This window comes from Condylura cristata, unplaced genomic scaffold, assembly GCF_000260355.1.
Source record: "Condylura cristata isolate star-nosed mole 26May11 unplaced genomic scaffold, ConCri1.0 scaffold00023, whole genome shotgun sequence".
NCBI classification, from domain to species: domain Eukaryota; kingdom Metazoa; phylum Chordata; class Mammalia; order Eulipotyphla; family Talpidae; genus Condylura; species Condylura cristata.
Genome location: NW_004567124.1, coordinates 19,477,308 through 19,498,655, shown reverse-complemented (window position 1 = coordinate 19,498,655; position 21,348 = coordinate 19,477,308). Strand labels below are relative to the sequence as shown.

The 21,348-nt window shown below is 37.7% G+C and overlaps 2 protein-coding genes across 4 annotated transcripts in view; one reads left to right on the top strand and one right to left on the bottom strand.

The window, feature by feature from the left end:
- Positions 1 to 2,062, bottom strand: part of COPS2 (COP9 signalosome subunit 2) — a 28,088-nt gene extending 26,026 nt beyond the window's left edge. For both annotated transcript variants that reach the window (XM_004687815.1, XM_004687816.1), the window contains exon 1: positions 1,929 to 2,062. In XM_004687815.1, coding sequence (XP_004687872.1) covers positions 1,929 to 1,982 — 54 coding nt within the window. In that variant the 5' untranslated portion in view covers positions 1,983 to 2,062. The remainder of the gene's footprint in view (positions 1 to 1,928) is intronic.
- A 132-nt stretch (positions 2,063 to 2,194) lies between these two features.
- The window catches only part of GALK2 (galactokinase 2), a 110,212-nt gene continuing 91,058 nt past the window's right edge, over positions 2,195 to 21,348 (top strand). Inside the window, exons 1-2 of one of the 2 annotated variants that reach the window (XM_004687813.2) lie at positions 2,195 to 2,428; positions 18,876 to 18,964. In XM_004687813.2, coding sequence (XP_004687870.1) covers positions 2,409 to 2,428; positions 18,876 to 18,964 — 109 coding nt within the window. In that variant the 5' untranslated portion in view covers positions 2,195 to 2,408. Of the gene's footprint in view, positions 2,429 to 8,508; positions 8,647 to 18,875; positions 18,965 to 21,348 lie in introns of those variants that run through there. The other variant, XM_004687812.2, reaches the window with a different exon arrangement.

Genomic DNA, 21,348 nt, shown 5'->3' with positions numbered 1-21,348 from the left:
TAAGAAATAAAAAAAGAATACAGAAATAAAAAAAAGAATACAGTACAACTATATATTGTACATGCAGGATAGGCAGGACCTCACAGGCTGGAGAAACAGCCAACCTAAACAATTAATTAAAATTCTTGAAAATATTTATCATTTCATGGGACACTGAGATTCTCATTGCTATTCCTATGTTACTTTCTAAATGATCATCTTCCAGTTAATCATTGTGCTAATAAATCATGTATTCAATAAGCTATCTCTTAAGAGAAGCAGAAACATTTAAAAACGTGAACAGAGTTAAAAGAAATGCTTCCATAGTTATAAAAACAACTTTATTAATAGATAATAAAAATGCAAAACTACCCCAAGTTACACATCACTAACTGAAGGGTCTACCTTCAAATGGCATGATATGCACAAAACAAACTGCAAGGCAAAAATCCTTATTAACAAAACTTTATATTTAACTTTAAGAATCATCAAAACATCTACTCTGATTTGTAGCAAGCATTTCTCTCACCCTTTTGTAAGTGGTATCTTCGTTTAAAACAGAAAGATGAATTCGAGATGAGTATACAAAGGAATTATGTACTAATTCAAAATGTCATTCATTTAAAAATTTTTTTTTAAATTTACTTATGCATATAAGAAATGGGATCTAGGTCAGAGGTGGGGAGGTGGTGGTGGTGAGAGCTTTCACCAGAGACAGAGGGGGGAGCAGAACAGGTGGATCTACTAAAATACACTGCTGAGTGGAGCAATAGGGGAGACAGGAGAGATCTGCTGCACCACGTGGGTCAGCTCCCTGGGTAGGGATGGGACTCATACAGCAGTGGCTGGTGGTAGCTTGATAGCGCTGGGACTATAAGCCTGCACCACGGGGGAGACCCTAAAATGGCATTAAATTAATATCTCTAAAATACTTAGCATTTAAAATATAAGCTATCCAGTCAGTCTTCCCCAAGCACTTACTTTACAACTTTATAATACAGCATCACCATAATAAACAAGAACCATGCCCAAAACATCAGCAAAATAAAGTTAATGCTAATTTTTGATCCAAGTTAAGTGTTCTTAATTCCTACACTGATAACTTTTTTTAATATCTACCGGAAATACAGTGAATTTAGTTCCCCTATCCACAGTAAATGCCTTCATAAGTTAAACCTCTTTAAAAATCACCATTCAGCTACAAATCTTGGTTTATTTCTACACTGTTGATATTTTTAACTTTGAATACTGCTAAATTTGTAAGCCAAGAAAGTCATTCAGTCAATATCCTAATTATACTCCCTCCCCAAACAATTATCAAAACCTCCTTCCCAGTTTTCCTCTATAAGTAACACAATTTAACAACCGTTTCGCAGTTATACTTGCTCAGAATTCTCCACTGCATCTTCACCTTAACATCCAAACGGACCATGGGCAAGACTAATTAAGCTATGCTTCCAGGAGACGCAAAAGTGGGTTTTAGCGTGCAGGCTTAGGGGCAGACAGGCCCCCCAATTTACAGACCCTTCTTCTAGCATTTTGCACCCGCTAAATTTAAGTGTGAGGAAGAGGGGGGCCGGGAAAGATTGGCCCGAAAGGGCAGCGCCGGGGCCTAGACCGCTGCACGGTCCCCGAAGCGGTTCGCGCGGCGGGGAAGAGGTAGGATACACCTCGAACCGGACGCCAGGAGCCAGAGATGTCCGCGTAAACCAAAACACGCAATCACTGGGGTCCCCTCCACTGTCTTTTTTACTACCCCCTCCCCCAGGCTAGTAAAGCAGGGCCCGGGCCCGGTGCGGGAAAGGGGAGGAGGTAAACCCGTCCTGTCACTGCACCGGGAAAGGCTGGAAGGAGCACACATTCTACGGGGAGAGCCCGCTGCTTCTCCGACCCCGACCCTAAAATCAGACACCATCTCCAGCCCTAGAGTCCCATCCCCTGCGTCTCACCAGGTCGTAGTCCTCCTCATCATCGCACATGAAATCATCCTCCATGTCAGACATCTTGGCTGGGAGGGGGAGGGGGGAGGAGAAATTGGAGACAACCTCCTCCCACAATTCTCCGCGGCTCAGAGGCGTCACTCCCAGCTTCTCCTAGTCTTTCCGTCGCTCTTAGAGGAGCTGAATGTTTCCTTCCGGAACAAATTTTCTCGGCCTCGAGAGGATTCACTACGACGCCAAAAGGCAGTGTACCATTTCTCTTTCCTCCGAGGCGTTTGGTGCCTTAGCAACTCAACCTAGCAACGGGGAAATTGTCGAGTGCTGTGGATCTCTGCTGAAGGGCCTTGGAAACCTTACGCGGAACATTAATTTCCAGCTTCCTGGGCAAGGGAACAGTCTCCTCCTTTGCCTGGGACTCTGGATCATCTCATTCTGGTGAAAGTAAAGTACAATCTAGGACCAGAAGCCTTTCACGGAGAAAAGGCTGACATGCCCTTCCTATGTGACAGGTAGTATTGTTTCTGCCATCATTATCTAGGGGCTTTTAGCTCACACATTGTGGTGGGTTTTGCTGTGATGTTTGGAAAACTATTCAGCAGCAGCTTACACGTAATGTTTGTTATCTTTGTAGATGGCAAAAACGATTCTGTGGATATTCCACCTAGCTAAATCAATTAAGGAGCCTGATCTTATCTATCAGTTGTTCATTGCATTATAAACTGGCATAGTATAAAAAATAAAATTTCAGATTCCTTTTGCACCTAGTTACGTAATGTCATTGGACAGTATGCAGTATATTCTCGATATTGTTTAGTAGTTGTGTGATAATCCCTCCGCATAATAATTAAACACGCGTTATATATTTAGGTTGTTGCCAGAAATCACACTATTTTAAATATGCAGTGATTACCTTTCTCACCATTTTTATAGGAGAAAAACCCAAGAAATGGAAATACAGCTTAAATTTTTAGTAGTCATTTGGATTGGTACCGTTTTGAACATAGTTCTTAAACATCATATTTGTAATACTGTGTACTTATAAACAGTTTCCAAAATAGTTTTATTTTTCCTCTCAACTTTTTGTTATGAGAACTTTCAGACAGACACATAGTGGAATAGTTGTCCAGTAAACATATACCCACTAAATTTTATTCGTTTCTGTAAGAATTGCCTGAATCATGTGAGAATAAAATGAAGATATAATAGACACATCACTCCTCTTTGCAGCTACATATGTTACCTAAAGATATTCACAACATCATCATTACAAAATATCATTCCTTGATACATATCATATCCAGTTCTAACCTTGGGAAAAAATCTCCTTTATAAATGGGGTGTCTACACATTGCAGTCACTTTGGACAGCCCTGGTTTACTACTATTGTCCCAGAATAATGATCAGCACCCATCATCAGGTTTGGACAATAAGTTGCATGGTTACCTGAAATCCATACTTCTTCAAAAACAGAAAATAGAATTCCAAAGAGGTTTAACTGCTCAGAGTAATCAGAGTACACAATTTAAGGCTTCTTTTATTTTGTGTCATCATTTTGAAAATTATCTGTTTATATGTAATATTGCTGAGTGTTTTCATTGTGGGTATACCATAACTTATCTATTCACCTGTTGATGGATATTTGAAGGTCTTTTTCATCCCAGTTTTTGGCTAATACATACAAAACTTAAAACTGTACATCGGTGTACAGGCTTTTATGTGAACATGTCTTATTTCTCTTCAGTGATGTGAACAGATGCTAAAGCTGTCTCCTCATTATCCATGCTCTTGGATAATGGTTTACTCTTTAAGTGTGGGTGGACTCTTATCACTTGCTTCCCTTCTCTCCCAAACTTTATTGAAGCATATTAATGAATGATGTATTTTGCTTCTAATCAGTAATGATATAGCAAAGGTGATGTATCTGGTTATGTGCATATGATTACGTTATACAAGAATGTGAATCCATATTGCTAGGAGAGACTATCTCTCTTGCTGACTTTGACAATGCAAGTGTCCATGGAGAAAAAACAGGAGACTGAGGATGACACCTGACCAGCAACCAACAAGGAACTGTGGCTTTCAGTCTGACAACATACAAAGAGCTGAATGCTTTTCATAGCCACATGATCTTGAAGAGGTATCCTCCCCCAGTTCAGCCCACGATAAGAATTTGTGAGAGCTCAAAGCAAAGAACCCAGCCAGACAATGCTTACACTCCTGAAACACATAAAGTGAGGTAATCAATGGTTGTTTTATACTAAGTTTATGGAAATATTGCTATATGAATGCCAGTAAATACTTAGTAATAGTATGAGTGATCATATAATGTATGTTTCACTTTTTAGGAATTTTTCAAATTGTTTTTGAACATGCTTTTGCTATTTTGTATATTCACAATCAGCGTATAAAAGTTCTAGTTGCACCAAATCCTTGCCAACACATAAGTGTGCTCAGTTGTTTTAAATTTGGCAACTCTAACTGGAATGTATAGTAGTATATCATTGTAACTTTAATTTGCACTTAATGATAAATGCTGAACATTTTCCATGCATTTATTTGTCATCCACATATCTTCTTTGGTGAAATCACTTCAATTCTTTTATCCATTTTTAAGTTGGGTATTTGTTTTATTACCATTGTTTTATAAGGTTTCTTTATGCTTTTTGTGTTGTATTTAAGGAGTTGTCCCACAATAGGGCACTAGACTTTTATTTTTTCCTAGAAGTTTCATATAATATATAATATCAGTTCTTAAATTTCAGCCTATTATCCTTTTCAAGTTTAATTTTGTATATAGTGTAAAGTATATGTTCAAAATTATTCTTTTTTCTTAGGCTATCAAATTTTTCCAGCATATTAAAAAGGTGACATTTTCCCTACTAAGTTGTCGTAGTACTTTTGTCAAAAATTGATTATTTAATTCCTAACATAATCTGGCCCTATTAAAGTATATTTTCTTTTTTTAAAAAAAGATTTTTTACTTATTTATTCACATCGAACTGGGGTACAGGCCAGAGATGCGGAGGGTGAGAGGATTCACCAGAGACAGAGCAGGGAGCACAACAAGCAGGTAGATGAAGTACACTGCTGAAGGGAGCAGCTGGTGGGTCAGGAGAGGTCTGCCTCGCCATGTGGATCTCCTCCGGGGCAGGCAGGAATGGAACTCAGCGGAAGTGACTTTAGCTTCTTAGTGCAGCGCTTTAACCCGCTGAGCCACCAGGGAGGGCCCTAAAGTATATTTTCAATAATTTTATGTTACCTTGTGATGTAAAATACTTATGAATATTTTGCATTTATTAAACTCGAAGCCTCTTGAGGACCCAACTCTTACTTCTGAATCCCCTAAAGCTCAGTGTGTTTCTTGCCTGTAGAAAATTCTCCGTGAAAATGCAATGTGTTATAAATTTTAACATACATGATGCCTTAGTGCCCTGGATTGAAATATATATTTACTTACATCCTATCGGATTGATTATCTTAAAAAAAAAATACTTTTGTTATATTTATTTTAAAAAACTAAAAATACTATTAGAAAGGCAGAGAATAAGAACTGTTTTTGTATTTCTGAATAGGATCCTATGATTACCTTGTGAACAAAAGCAGCACAGTTCTCAACAGAAAATTAACAATTTGTGCCTAGAAATGCTGTAGCTGCACCCCCTTTGCAATTCCCCATGGAACCACCTTTTATTATGGAGACCTGCTGTTTAACACAAAGCCTTCTACTATTTACTAGAAGTTGCTTCAGCTTTCAGAGACTCATGTTTTCCTCTTTTGACTCCTTTTAAGCCAAAAATTTTCCTCATCTCCCCAGTTTTTGCCTACTTGTCAGAATATGTACCTTTTTTTCTATCTGTCTGTTGTCCCCACCCTTAATTAAGGACTTAGTTTGAGGCCTCAGGGTTCTAGATTCTGGATGAATCATTAGGATTACTGCTGTATTCTGACTTAGATTTACTTTTATGGGTTGAACTGAAAATAAAAATATTTAAAACCTTTTTCTCTCTAGAATGCAAAACACTTGAATGTTATAGGTATTTTTGGGTTGCTTTTAATATCCCAATTGTTTTCATAGAAAAATAAATACTTGAATTATGCTGATCATTTACAAATGTATTATAAATAAAGAAAAAATTGCTTATGATAATAATCATAACTCCTTTTTGAGATGCACAATATTAGATAATTATGAAAAAATCAGATGAAATAAGTACTGTCATATTTGAACATCCTTGGTACTATAGTTAATTTTTAGGTCAAGAAAATAAAAAGAAACAACATATAGTGTTAAATTTGGGCAAGTTATCTGCATTTAGTCAGTCTAATGTATACTATAAGCTTGAAATACAAACTTCTATTTTCAAAATCAAGTTAATATAAATTTTGGCTTATCTGGTTTTGTTTTATTGATATATGCAGAGTTTGAATTAATGTTTTATAACTAATTCATTTATTTACATTTTAATTTTCTATCATAAGAGCAAGAATTTTTAACATTTATTTTTGTATCCCTAGCATGTTTCCTGAATTTGTCTGTAAGCTACTTTACTAAGGTCTCATCAAATGTAACACACTCAGAAGTAAAATAATCTCTGGGCTAGAAATCTAGGGATCTGGATTTTAATTCTGATCTGTTCTACTTTGGGCCAGTAATTTCAAAAGGGGCAGTTTTGAAATGCATCCATGATCCAATTAACATAGCCATCAGGGTTCATTAAGCAGAGTTAATAGTTGTTCATCAAATACACTAGGAAATATTCTTTTATGAAAAAATTTTCAGCCATTGTTCATTTCTTTATACTATTAACCATAAGTTTGTTTGATACTTGCATTTGAAAAACCAACATTTTCAAAGCTTTAAAATTTAGATTTTTAGTGACCATAAAATGACATATTAGAACATATCATATTTACTCATGCTCCCCAAAACTCCACATCTTCTTACATAGATTTTCTCCCCTATTTAAAACTAGAGAAGAGGCAATGGTGTTTCTCCTTATTAAAGATCTCACAAAAAGCATCATACATGGATTTATTGGAATTCAAATATATATATATTGCATATATAAATATATATAAACATACACACATATTATTGTTTCATTTGAAAGTGATGAGGGATTGAAATAATAGTGAGAAAATAATCCTAAACCAAGTAAACTTTGTTTCCATCAAGTTCCATTTGCAGTGGGCAATAATCCAAGAGCATGCCAAAGAGCAGCAACCTTTTGATATACTGTCAGTTCACACTTTGCTTTAATTTCCCCGTTCTCTTCCCCAACATATACATACAGAAATTCTGGAGTGGCAATTTATTGAATCTCTTTGAGTTATGTTACTAGTGTGTTGGGTTCATTGGCCCATACTTCCTCAATTAGAAATCTTGGAAAAGTGTGTTGCTAACTGATTTAATCTAGGTTTAGTGTCAGTATTCAGAGGTACAAAGTGCATTCGATATAGTTAATAGACCTGAATTTTTTTTTAAAAGATTTTATTTATTTGTGCATACAGAACTGGGGTACAGGCCAGAGGCTCAGGGGTGGCGAGAGGCTTCACCAGAGACAGAATGGGGAGCAGAACAGGCAGATCGAGGAAGTACACTGCTGAGGGGAGCAGCGGGCAGGTCAGGAGAGGTCTGCCACGCCTTGTGGTCACCTCCGGGGCAGGCGGGAATCGAACTCATGCGGAAGTGGCTTTAGCTTCTCAGTGCAGTGCTTTAACCCGTTGCGCCACCAGGGAAGGCCTAGACCTGAATTTTAGTTCATTTTGTTGCCGGTTAGCAAGTCACTTCACCTTTCATTCATTCTTTCTGAAATGTACTATGCACTATGTACTGTTCTATGTACTGACACGAAATTCCTAACGTCACGTCCTTTACCTTGTAGTCGTATTCTTGGTGAAGGTGGTGAAGCAGACAATAAATACATAAGAAAATAAGTATGTAGAACTTAGGAGAACGGTGAAGGAAAGAAAACAGACATATTATAGAGGGATGGAATGGGTATGGTGTGCTTCTTGAGATGTGGCATGTGGGATTTCGATAGGTAACTGGAAAATGAAGAGATCTGAACTGAATGCTAAGGGTTCCTGGAGTTTGAAAAACCAGTATTTCCTTCTCACCATTGTGTTCTAGGAACCAGTGCCTCTGTTCTGGAAATAAATCAGATAGGTTTAAACCAAGTAATGCATGAATTTTATGCTAGCTGATTTCGAAACATCCCACATCAGAAGCAATAATTAAATATTTCAGTATTTGGGGTAGTGGTTGTTGGTTATTAAAAACAAAAACAAAGCCCTAACAAATAAATTTAAGTTGCTCTGGGTGTCTTGTTATAAATTTGTATTCAGACCTACGGTATAAGGTGCAATAAGAAACACTGTTAAGTCACTTTGCACGTGCTCCCTGCAGGAGCTTCGGAGACTCGCGGGTGCCGGAGCACCCAGGTGGTGGTACCTGAGAGCTGCTAGTGGGGGACCGATCCCAGGAGCCCGGGGAGGAGGGGCGGGAGGCGGGGCCGACTGGAAGCAGCCACCTCAGCGAAGCGGCAGGATTTCCGCAGGGTGAGGGCCGGAGTACCCCGGAAGAAAGAGCTGCTATTGCAGATATCTCGTGATTACCTCGGGAGCGTTACTTTTCAGTTGCAAGTGCAGAAGAAAGAAGGAGCTAGCGAAATATGGCTACAGAGGGCCCTGCCACACGTCGAATCCAGGTGGCAGAACATCCCAGGTGGGGGAGAGGAGATGTCTCGCTTTGGGGTCTCCCGGGTTGGATAGGAGTGGGGAGGGTCCAGGGCATTTGGCTGCTTTACTAGGACGCTGCTTTTGCCCCGGAATGGACACAATCCTTGGGAGTTTATAAGGCCGAAAGCTGGCCTTTTCAAGAAAGATCACACCCCTGTTACTTTCCATTTCGACTCCTACGGGGCTTGGGTGGTTTTCATTTGTGCAGATCCTTCTTTTATTTATTTATTTTTCTTACTGAAGGTGGTGCATTCTTTCTGCTAGGCTTTACACACGTGCCCTAATTAACTTTGAACCCCTTCTTTCTTGATCTTGCTTGCCAGCTGATAATGTGTTTTTAAAGTCTCCTTTTCTAATTATTCATGGAGCGCTATCAAGCACACAAACAAATCCTTAACCCCTTTATATATATATATATATATATATATATATATACATTCCACCCTGTTAACCTTTTCTCTTAATACTGAGTCCTAAAGCTCTCCCTACTTCCTGGGTTATGACTATGATGTGACAGTTGATAATATTTTAACTTACTGAGATTTGCCAATGTTGTGTGTGAGTGGATTTACCAGAGACGATGGGGAGCAGAACAGGCAGACTAACTGAAACACACTGCTGAGGGGAGCAGCCGGTGGGTTGGTCAGGAGAGGTCTGCTGTGCCATGTGGGTCACCTTCTCAGCCAGAGATCGAACTTGTGCTGCAGGGGCTGTGGATAGCTTTATAATGTAATGCTTTAACCTGTTATGCCACCAGGGAGGGCCCTGCATGAATGTGTTTTTAAGGTAAAAGATTTGGATTATTTAAAAATATATTCAGTAAATCAGAAAATCCTAACATTCCTCATGCTATGTCTCTAATTCCTATTTGTTCTGCCAGTCCCTACTTTCCTTCTTACAAGTTATTCATTAAATTTGGTTTCTATCCTTATACTATATACCCTCATAATATCATTATATTCTTATATTTATTGCTACCATTTTATTAAAAATTATTATAGTCACATAAATGGAATCATATTTGCTTTCCTGTCACTTTTTCACTTAATATTATTTCTTAGAGATTCTGGTATATTATTCCATATAAATTAATTTCACTCTTTTTAAGGGTTGAGAGTATTTCATAATATGAATACTACTCATTGTTTATCCACTCAAAGATTAGAATTGTTTAAAAATGGCTCACTTGAAGCTGTAAGTATTAGAGAAATACCTCTAATATCTAACTTAATTGCACTTTTTACCCCTTCCAGGACTGCATTTTAAACCAACTTGCAATTTCTTGTTTGCACTGGAGAGAAAATTTGCCTTATAAGACTTCCTCTCTTTGCCCCGATAGGAATCCTGAAAAGAATGCCTGAAATAATACTTTTCCTTTGTTAATAACCTCCTCACCCTACCTTTATCAACCTATGGAACACTCCTGTTATGTACAACTCATAGGAGAAAGTTCTGTTTGCTAGATGGAATGCTGCCAGTTAGATCTTCACATTTACTGAAATAAATTTTGGTTTTCAAAAGTACATATTTAGGTTTCCACCTTTCACCCTTGCAAACAGTATCTAAGTAAACATCCTTTGCACATATATCTTTAAGCATTTTTTGAGAATGTTTCTTTAGTCTAATTCATAGAAATATAATCAGGGTCATAGATAATATAGATAATGAGTATTTAAAGTTTTGATAGGCTCTGTAAAATGAAACTGTAAAATGCTGCCTATATATATATATATGTATATATATATATATTTAGAGAGAGAGTTAGTTTTTTGGAGCTTTATGTACACATGTATTTCTTTTGTGTAAATATATTTAATTTGGGATATAAATTTTCTGTTGTTTTATATTTGTCATTCCTAGTCTAGCCCTAGTTCTTTAACTTTATGATGTCTTTTGTTGTGTATACATTATTTATTTTATGCAGTATATTGAATAATAGCACCCTTGTGTTGATTCTGACTTTATTTTTTTACTTTAATATTTTTTGTTTAGAGGAATTGGGGTATAGGCCAGGGACGGGTATTCGTGTGTGTGTTTGGGGCAGGGAGTAAGAAGATTCTTCGTAGACAGTGTAGGGAGCAGAACAGGCAGATTTGAAATCTTATTAAGACCCAGAAATGCTTTTTTATGACTAGGCAGCAAAATATACTGCCAAAGGGAGCAGCAGGTGAGACAGGAGAGGTCTGCTGCATCATATATGGGTTAGCTCTCTGGCTGGGTATGGAGCTCAGGCCATAGTGGTGATAGTGCTGAGAACTAACCCCCAGGCCACATGGGAGACCCTTTGATTCCAACTTTAATGAGAAAGCATTAATGGGAAAATTTCCAAGATTTTGTGAATAAATATGATGCTTGTTGTTTTTTTATACATAGCCTTTATAAAATTAAAGATATTTCCTTATTAGAAACTCAGGAATGATTTGATTTAGATCATCATTTTTGCACATTTTGAGAATGTCATTGAAGTTATAGTTTTTTTCTTTTTATTCGGTTAGACTAGTGCATGTCAAGAGATTTCCTGGTGCTATCATCATATTCCTGGGTAAAATGCTGGTCATTTGTATTTAAATCTATTTAAATTTAGCCTTTTTTTTATGAGTTCTATTTTTTTCACAAATGAGAATAGCTTATTCTTTGTTCCTTGTGACTATTCTAAGTTTTAGTATCTGGGTTATAATACCCTATTAAAGTGAAATGGCAAGACTTTCCACAGCTTCTGTTGTTAGAACCCTTTGTAAAAACAAAGGATCATCTTTCTTAAGGTCTGATATAACTAATTCCTAAAATGTCCTCGGTCTTGTTAAGATTATTAGATTTTTATGAGTACTTTTTCTGCTTATTTTTAGCTTCTATAAATTTTTATTTTGCTGGAAAATCACCCTTTTTCTAGATTAATTTTTCTTATAGATCAAATAAATTAGTTCTAATACTTATTTTATATAGTAAGGAAAAAAGTGTTTTCTGCATTATTGTTTTTATCAAAGAACCATTTTGTAATTTTTTTTGGCCAGGTCTGGTATTTTTTCCCTTGTTGTTGCACAGATCAAGGGGTACCCAAGGACCCCCAAACTAAGCTCTAAAGGGGTTTAGTCATTATTATGTACAAAGCATTTTCAATGTGAAAGAACTTTTATAAATTAGTGTGCATAGAAGAAAGAAAAGAAAGGATCTAATTTCCTAGTGAAACACCCAACATTACCCATCCCCTTGTAGGTAAGTACCCCACTTAATGGGGCTGGCTGGAAGCAGAGCCACTAAGTTATAAAAACTTGCCACAAATCTAAAGTACCTTCCGGTGGGAAACCATAGGAAGGGGCAGAATTGCCCAGCAAGTGGGACAAAAGCAGCAAAACTAAAGTCCAAATCAAGACAAAGTCTGTCATTGTCAGTTTCCTGAGCTGTCTTTCACCAGTGTGTGCTTATAAGTCTCTATCTCTTCTCCATGCATCTTCATTGTCTCTCAAGTTCCTGGTGCACGTCAAAAGAGGAGAAGCTAGGAAATCCTTTTTCCATACGTGTGTCTCCTCATGTATCTCTCAGTGTGTCTCTTTCGGTCCTGTATCTCTCCAAGTGTTCTTCTGAGCCTGCCTGAAGTTATATATATGGCTTCATTTGAGTGCTCAACTCCAACCCTGATTCAGAGGGGCAGGGAACATGGCTCCTCCCTTTTATGGAAATGTTTCTGTTATATCCTGGTTTATTAAATTCTGCTTTATCTTTTGATTCATTTGTTCTAATTTCTTTTTTATTAATTTCTTGTGTTATATACGTTTTTCATTTATTTGCTGAAGGCTAGAACATTTTCTCTGAGTACTATTATGCTTTAATATGTAAATCTCTGGTTTTTATTATTTTCTAAATTTAATTTTGGGCTTTATTTCTATTGCCCTAAGTTTTACCTTCTTGCTTACTAGTTTGCTCTTCACAAGTTCTTCATTTTACGCTTTGGCCATGTACTATTTTTTAAGTTCATCATCATGATTTTATTTTCAAATGTCTAATATATTTATTGCTTAATTTCTATATTTGAATTTATGACCTGGGGGAATTCATTTTGCTGGGATGAATTAAGTAGGGAATAAAATTCCCCCTTCTCTCCCAGTGGCAGAAATACTGTCTTTAACATATATTAAATTCTCAACTACAACTAATAATTTTTGCATGTTTATAAAATCCTCAAAGTAATCCTTTGCAATGAATTATTGTCCCCAATTTATATTTGAGGTAAGTGAGGTCTAGAGCATCTCCTACAAATCACCATTGTAAAGGATGAAAAACTTCCTCTACCCTTTTAAGTTTAGTAGCTGGGATCTATGGATGATGTTGATGATGAAATTAGTATTAAACAGAAATAGTAATCTTTTAATATTTCCAGAATGCTATGACTTGGAGGAGAAAATAGAGAAACAGATGTGATAGGAGATTTGACCTAAGGTTTATAGTGGCAAACTAAATATACACTTGTCACCTAAAATGTTAATTCATTTAACTCTGGAGTTAGCTATATGATTACCCTCAAGTCCTCTGAGAATCAGTCCTATAGAAAAATCCATTTCATTCACTACAATCATATTTTTGTTTCTCAAGTTCTTTTGCTAATACTGTTACTAAAAAACAAGATCTTAAGTCAAAAAAAGCATTCAGAGCATGAGATTCAGCATCTTGTGTGATATCTTTACTGTATGGTGCCAGTGCTGCTTAACAGTGTGATCTTGGTCCTCCCTGGTGTCACCACAGGTTAAAGCACAGAACTATGAAACTATCACAGCCACTGCAGAACAAGTTCAATCCCCAGCCAGGGAGCTGACCCACATGGCATGGCAGACCTCTCCTGACCTGCCCACTGCTCCTCTCAGCAGTGTACTTTGTCAATCTGCCTGTTCTGCTCCCCACTCTGTCTCAGGTGAATCCCCGCCCCTGCACTTCTGGCCTGTATCCAGGTTCTGTATGCATAAATAAATCTTAAAAAAATAATATGACCTTTGTACAAGTTTATATTTTCCTATTGAAAATAAGCATTATACTCTTTGGGTGCATAGCTTATGGGACTACATTTTAAGAGATGGAGTCTTGCTGGTGACTAACTCAGACTGGTAAAACCATAGCTGTTCACCCATTTATAGCCACACTACTTCATTATTAGAGGACTAAGTGTGAAGTTTAGAAAAACACTGTACACTTCAGTTCTTTCTAAGAGAAACGTTTTTTCCTTGTTACCTTTTAGAGATTCCACACATTTGAATTTCATAGGTAGGTATGTTGTAAGCTTCTTGATTATGGAGCAGTTATAATACAGCATGAATAGGCTACCTTCTTGGGATAATCTGGACAAATGACACAGAATTTGATAATTTAAAATCACTTTATAAAACTTGTCAGGAGACTAATTCTTCTGTTGGCACATCACCTTGTTCGTGTATTCAGTACTTATGAAGGCAAATTTATAAAGATTCAAATTTGTCAAAACTTGCATTTTGCCTGTATGTGATTTTGCAGGCAGAAATATCATTAGCTCCGAAGTGAAGCTACTGGAGTAATATAAGCCAGAAAATTGGCAGTTATGCCTTCCCCTCTTTCCCACGTCTCACTGGTCACCGATTCCTACAGACTTGACATTCTTAATATCACCTTAATTTTCATCACCACTAGTGTGTACTAAGCATTTTCCTCTAAGTTGTAAACTCTCCCCAGATTTCTTTTTCTCTGCTTTGTTTTCCTAAGGTCTAGTTTCCATACACTACCAGGGAACTTTTTCGTGTGAAATTAAACCTTAAACATCTGTTCAGGTCCATCCCCATGTTCTTAAAACCAAATTCCTCAAAATGGTACACAAGGCCCTGTGAGATTTGGGACTTGGTTACCACCTACCTTCTCCCCCTTCCTCTTTTGATGTATTTATAACCCTACGTGAACTTTTCTGAATGTAGCATCTCAGACCTTTCTTTCTATTTTATTTGGCCAGAATTCATCACTCCACCCCATTTGTCTACACTTAAAAAAATGTAGTTCAGTTACTTACTGGTTGCATTTATATCAAGCATTTTAGTCTATGGGTTATAATGTGTTACCATTACTTTTATTTTTATGTTTAAATTGTTTTACATTTGGGTAGCAGGAGGAGTCTTATGTGGGCGCCTGGGTCCTCCAACATGCTATTATTTCTGACTATTCCCTTATTTCCTGGCACAAGGTATTCTAGGTTTATATTGTATTCTCCCTGCCGTAGTTCTACAATTATTTCTTTTAAGACCCTGCTTGATCTTGTTAATGATTTCTGGTTTTATTGTACTGAATTCAGAATGTTGTTTTTACTTATTTATTTAAAGATTTATTTTATTTATGTATACAGAGCTGGGGTACAGGCCAGAGGTGCACTGGTGGTGAAAGGATTCACCAGAGGCAGAGCCAGGAACAGAACAGGCAGATTGATGAAGTACACCCTGAGGGGAGCAGCGGGTGGGTCAGGAGAGGTCTGCCGCTCCATGCTGGGGATCTAACTTGCGCTGAACCGCTGAACCTGTTGGGGCTAACTTCATAGTGCAGTGTTTTAACCAGTTGCACCACCAGGGAGAGCCCTTTTTTGGGGGTGCTGTTCTTAATTATTATCTGCAATTTGAGTTAAATTATTATCTGCAATTTGAGTTACGGCTTTCAGCACTGTGGATTTTCCTTCTATGCTTATTTAATGTTCTTTGCATTACACTCTGCACACTCTGCATTGTCTGATTAGGATTTCTACCTCTGCTTTATTGTTTCCATCTTCCTGAGATACCTTTACCCTTTCTAAATTTTTTTTTTTTCATTGTATCTTGTATACACAAAATAATGTTGTCTTGGTTTTGGAGCCATGAAAATCTTTTTGTTTTAATAAGTGAGGTAGGTTCATTCTTATTAGATGCTTTTTTTGCTCTTGCAAATTTGAAATTCTTTGGTGCTTAGGAAGATTTATATTTTTGTTGTATCATTTTAACTTTATACTTGACATTTCTTTAATGCTTCAAGAAAACAGGCTACTTTTCTTATTTTACCTTTTACTGTCTGCTTTGTCCATTTTTTTTTTTTTTTGGTTGTTGAAAACATGAACATTTTAAATAACTCTGTCTAGACTCTGACAACATAATTTGTTTCAACTCTTTCTATAAAATGGAAAAAGGGAGGCAGAGAGCCCTGCTCTTTGTCAACAGCATCATTAAAATCACCACAATGCTTTAACAGTATATCCAGCCCTACCCCAAGCTAAACAATTACCTAGCTCCTCTTGTTGCTTCCAGTGGATGCTTATAGATGTGATTGCCACACAGAAACAATACTAAGCCCAGGCACGAAGTGGTAATAATAATAACTACCATATATAAAGCAAGCCCTTCATGCCAGTCCTGGATTAGACACTTTTCCCACACTACTTATTTAATTTTCCAACATCTCCATAGGATATATATTTCCCATAAAGTCATATGAGGTCAAGGAATTTCATCATGTGGTAGAGAGAGAAGTGAGCCCAGTTCTACCAAGTGTACAGGCCACAGACATTTTTTAGTGGTTTAATAATACCCGGGTATATGTCTATCCTACGGCTGAAAAAAGATTGTTGCTTTGTAAGGTTTTCAATATATCTTTTAGTTTCTCTCTATAGCCTATCTAGCACTCAGTGAGTTTATTCTGTTTTCATCTTTTCTTGTCTCATGACTCTTGTTAAAAAATAAGTGGTGATGGGCTCTCCCTGGTGGCACAACGGGTTAAAAGCACCACATTATGAAGCTCTTGGAAGCCACCACAACATCAGTTCGATCCCCGCCAAGGAGCTGACCCACATGGTGTGGCAGACCTCTCCTGACCCACCCACTGCTACCCTCAGCAGTGTATTTCAGTAGATCTGCCTGTTCTGCTCCCCACTCTGTCTCTGGTGAATCCTCTCACCCACTAATCCTCTGGCCTGTACCTCAGTTCTGTAAGCATAAATAAATAAATATTAAAAAAAAAAAATAAGGCCCTCCCTGGTGGCGCAGCGGGTTAAAGCACTGCACTAAGAAGCTTAAGCCACTTCTGCATGAGTTTGATCCCCGCCTGCCCGGGAGGAGATCCACACGGCGCGTCAGACCTCTTCTGACCCGCCCGCTGCTCCCCTCAGCAGTGTACTTTGTTGATCTGCCTGTTCTGCGCCCCACTCTGCGCCCTGGTGAATCCTCTTACCCTCCGCATCTCTGGCCTGTACCACACATCTGTATGAATAAATTTAAAAAAATCTTAAAAAAAAAGTGTTGGTGATTTTAGATTGGTCTTAGTTTTGGATGCTCTCCTGTTTTCTCTTCCACTCAGTTAATTTTTCTAGTGGTTCACTGTGGTTTGAGTATTCTTTCTGTTGTGCATTCTATTTTCTGGATATACTAAAGATATGATATAGTTTTATCATATCTTTGAACAGTTTGTATAGTATTTTTCTTATTTCAGAGGATAGTTGGGGAGCTCAACTTTAGGGAGCCATTATCAATGTCTCCTTGGAGGTCTAGTAAATCGACCGAGTGATATGCTGCTGTCCCCCTCCTGACATCTTTTGTTGTCATCCACAGCCTCTGCTGAAGGAGTACACCCAGGTGGCCATGTTTGAAATGTAAACAAGTGACCTTGTTTGTACTAAATGTCTGCTAAAAATAAATATTAGGTCACATTCAATATTGGACCTAGACTCTGCCAACTAGATTATCATTTTGAAAATTTGATTAAAGGGCATAAGGACTTAATCAGAGTGTAGGACACAGAAACTGCTAAGTGTTGTAGAATTGAGCTCAGAGTATCATGGAAATTGAAGGTATAAAGAAGCTGAGGCTAAGGTGCTGACAAAGACAAAATGGGGTGTGAAGAGCATTGCTTAGAAGGAAATGGAGGTGATATTTTTGGAGGGATGAGATAATGAGATATAAAAAGTGAGAAGAAAGACACCGATATAAATGGGGTTTCTGGTGATTTTTGCAGGCCACATGAAATAACTTCCAAGAATATTCAGTTTAACTTTCTTCATCAAAATAACTTTCTTTTTTGGAGCATTTTGGGGTGTGCCTTTCTGTTTCTTGTAAACAATTATTGCCTAAGATCAGTTAATGAGTGTCTTGCATATGGAAAGCTTTAAGGACTATTTGCTGTACTGATGTCAATACTCACATGTGGGACTACAAAAAGTGGGGACTACTCATGGAACTGACTCAGTATGATTTAATAGTACAAGATTAGTCAGCTACTTTTAAGAATTTTGGTCCTGGAAGGGACCTATGGGGGCTACCTAGTTCACATTCTCCAATATCATAGAAGAGGATTTGCCAAACATTGAAGTCCCCATTGGAATTAGAATTTTAGCTTCCTGGTGCCCATCTAGTTTCCATTTGACTACCTGTACTGGATGAAAAGTGTCCCTCACAAATTCATGTTGCTCTGACACCTCAGAATGTGACTTTATTCAGACTAACATCTCTTCATAAATAATCGAGTTAAAATGAGGTTTTACTCATGTAGGGTGGGTCTGGTCCAGTAAGACTGGGTCCTCGTGAGAAGGCAACTTGATGAATTGGCAGATTTTTCCCCTTGGCCTCTCTTCTATGATATCGGAGAACTTGAAACACATAGGGATACACGAGGAACTACATGTGATGACAGAGGCAGGGATTGTAACTGCCAGACAAAGAACACCAAGGGTTGACCAATATCACTGAACACTAGAAAGAGGTGAGGAAGGATTCTCCCTTGCAGGTTTCAGGGGTACGTGGCCTCACTCGCCTCAGGAAATGTGAGGTAGCACATTTCTGTTGTTTTGAGTCACCCTGTATGTTGTCTATTGTTATCATATCCCTAAGAAGCTGATAAGTTACCCACGCTACTTGTTTTTTCAGTATTGTTTTTTCAGTATTAACAGGTTCTTTTCTGAATATGAAAAAATTATACACAAAGTTGCATTCTTCATAACCGAAGGAAATAAGTTTCTGTGGGGTGTATCAGTCTAAACCTTTTTATTCTGCTATATTTAACTATATTTACCTTGTGTCATATAGAAGGTTACAGTAATATTTCATCCTAGGACTTTCAGAGAGTTTTATCAGTAGAAGATTTTATTTTCTTGTTTTTTTTTTTTAAGGATAATTAAAGGTCATAGGTATATGAAATATGTGTGTATTTTATGGAGTATTAAAATTATATGACTGCTTTATAATATTCTCCTCTTGTTTTTAGATTGTTGAAGCTAAAGGAGATGTTTAACTCGAAGTTTGGCTCTGTTCCCAAGTTTTATGTTCGAGCACCAGGAAGAGTGAATTTAATAGGTATTTCAAAAGTTCATTTTCTTCATCTTTTCCTCCTTTGGTAAGATCCAAATTTTTGTTAATGCACTCTTTCTTAATTTTTCTTTTCTTTCTTTCTTTTTTAAAGCTACTTTTTTTCCCCCAAAGATTTATTTATTTATTTATTCATACTGAACAAGCCAGAGGTGCAGGGGTGGTGAGAGGATTCACTAGAAACAGAGTGGGGAGCAGAATGGGCAGATCAGTGAAGTACACTACTGAGGGGAGCAGTGGACGGGTCAGGAGAGGTCTGCCGCCCCATGTGGGTCACCTCCAGGTTGGGGATCGAACTCGCACTGAAGTGGCAGTGGCCAGCTTGCAGTACTGTGTCCTAACCTTTTGCACCACCTGGGAGGGCCTCTTTCTTAATTTTTCACAGAAGAAAAGAAACAATAGAATATCTCCCTTTATCTGCCAGAGCAAGATACACATCTGTATCAGGAAGATATCTGCTTTCATCTTTTTCAATCCATATTACTAATGTTAATTAAGCCTATTTGTTTTTAAAATATATAAACTTGTGGAAATCCAGTTGTTAATACTGCTTTCATGAAAAATGAAATTTTTCCTGTGCTGCAGGTGACAATTTTATACTGTGGTAATTTTGATGGTTTTACATTTGTTCATTAGAGTAGAAGAATACTTTGCCTTTAAACTTTTGGCAACCTGAAGAATGTACAGAACTTATCAAGAGAAAATAGGGCACTGAGAAAAATAGGGCACTGAGAAAAATCCAAGAGTCAAAAGGAATATTAAAAGGAAAACTATCATGAAAAATGCAAACACACAAAAATTAGTTGGGATAATATAATGGACTCACATGTACCTAGGATTTTGCTTTCTTTTATTATCAACACAGGCAGTTCTTAGTTTATCTTGAAGTAAGTAATGGAGGATTTAAAAAATAGGATATGTTTAGCATGGCATAGTGAGGGGAGGAGTGAGAATTCGAGTGATGCTATTGGGGAGAGAGGGGTTGAAGATATTTGAGAAGGAAGTATCTGATGGAGTAGAATTTCTGAGAAGGCAAGATGGTTGGTACCCAAGGCATAAGAAGGAAGCCACTTTGACTCTTTTAACAGAAGTCAAGGAAGAAAAAGGTGCAGTTAATATAGGCAAATGTATAATTTTGCTATATAAGCTTGAGGGAGTTCTTGTGGGGGGAGAGCTGGAGGAGTTGGATGTTTAAGGAAAAGGCAAATAGCCTTATAAAGGGTTGGAGAGATAGAGAAGGCTGGAAAAACCTAAGTTCTGCGGGGTAGCTTAAAATCTGGTTACAGCTGGAAACTGTAGACTTTTAGTACTAATTTACAACCTCCTCTCCCCAGACCCTTCTGATCTAGATGCCTGTGTTAATCTGTGGGCTTTTGTTTTGGAAATTACAAGAGATTGACACTAATATAAGGAAATATCAGCACGAGAACCGGAGAGGTAATGAAACTTGGAATTTATATTGGGTAGGTTAAAAAAAGGTAGGAAGAAAATTTTAAGGAAGAGAGTGAAAAAACTGAGAATGAAAAAATAGGAAACTTGGAATAAACAAGAAAGAGAAATAATGTTATGGAGATTTTAGTCAAGAATGACATTTGGAACTAAAGGTTCACAGGTAATAGAGTTTCAATTGATAAGGTCTAGGGCCATTACTGGATTTGTCAAGATCATGGAAGGAGAGGAGAAAATGGAGAGGACATTTCCTGGAGGTCAAAGCCTTGGGATCCTGGGGCCTTGGACTGGTTTTTACTTGAGTGTTATCTAGGGTATTACAGACCTGGGATGGAGAGGGGCTGGAGCAACGTGGTTAAGGTCTGCACAGGAGCAGCATGTATAAAGAACCACAGGTGGCAGTGTCAAGAAACAGAGAATATGGAATGAACATTTCAGATTTAGGACAGGAAGAAGGCTTGGAAACAGCTGAGTGGGAAGAGGATGTCAACTATTGCTCACTACTATGAGAGGATAGGAATAAACAATGTTGGGCCTTCTTGGTTAAAGAAGGGGGTTAAGTCTCAGCAGCACTATGAAGCTATCTGCAGCAACTGCAGCAGGAATGATTCCTGACCAGGGAGGTGACCCACATGGCACAGCAGATCTCCTCTGTCTTGCCTGCTGCTCCCCTCAGCAGTGTACTTTAGTAGACCTGCCCGTTCTGCTCCCCACTCTATTTCTGGTGAATCCTGTCACCCTCTGCACCTCTGGCCTTCAACCCAGTTCTTCTATGCATAAATACAAACAAATCTTTTTTTTTTTTAAAAAGACATAAACCATGCCATCAGCGGGGAGCCATGTTTCACTTAGGGGGATAAGGGTGCAAACCAAGGATTTCCTGATTAGTAATTCCTATTTCAGTAAATTTATTTACTATTTTC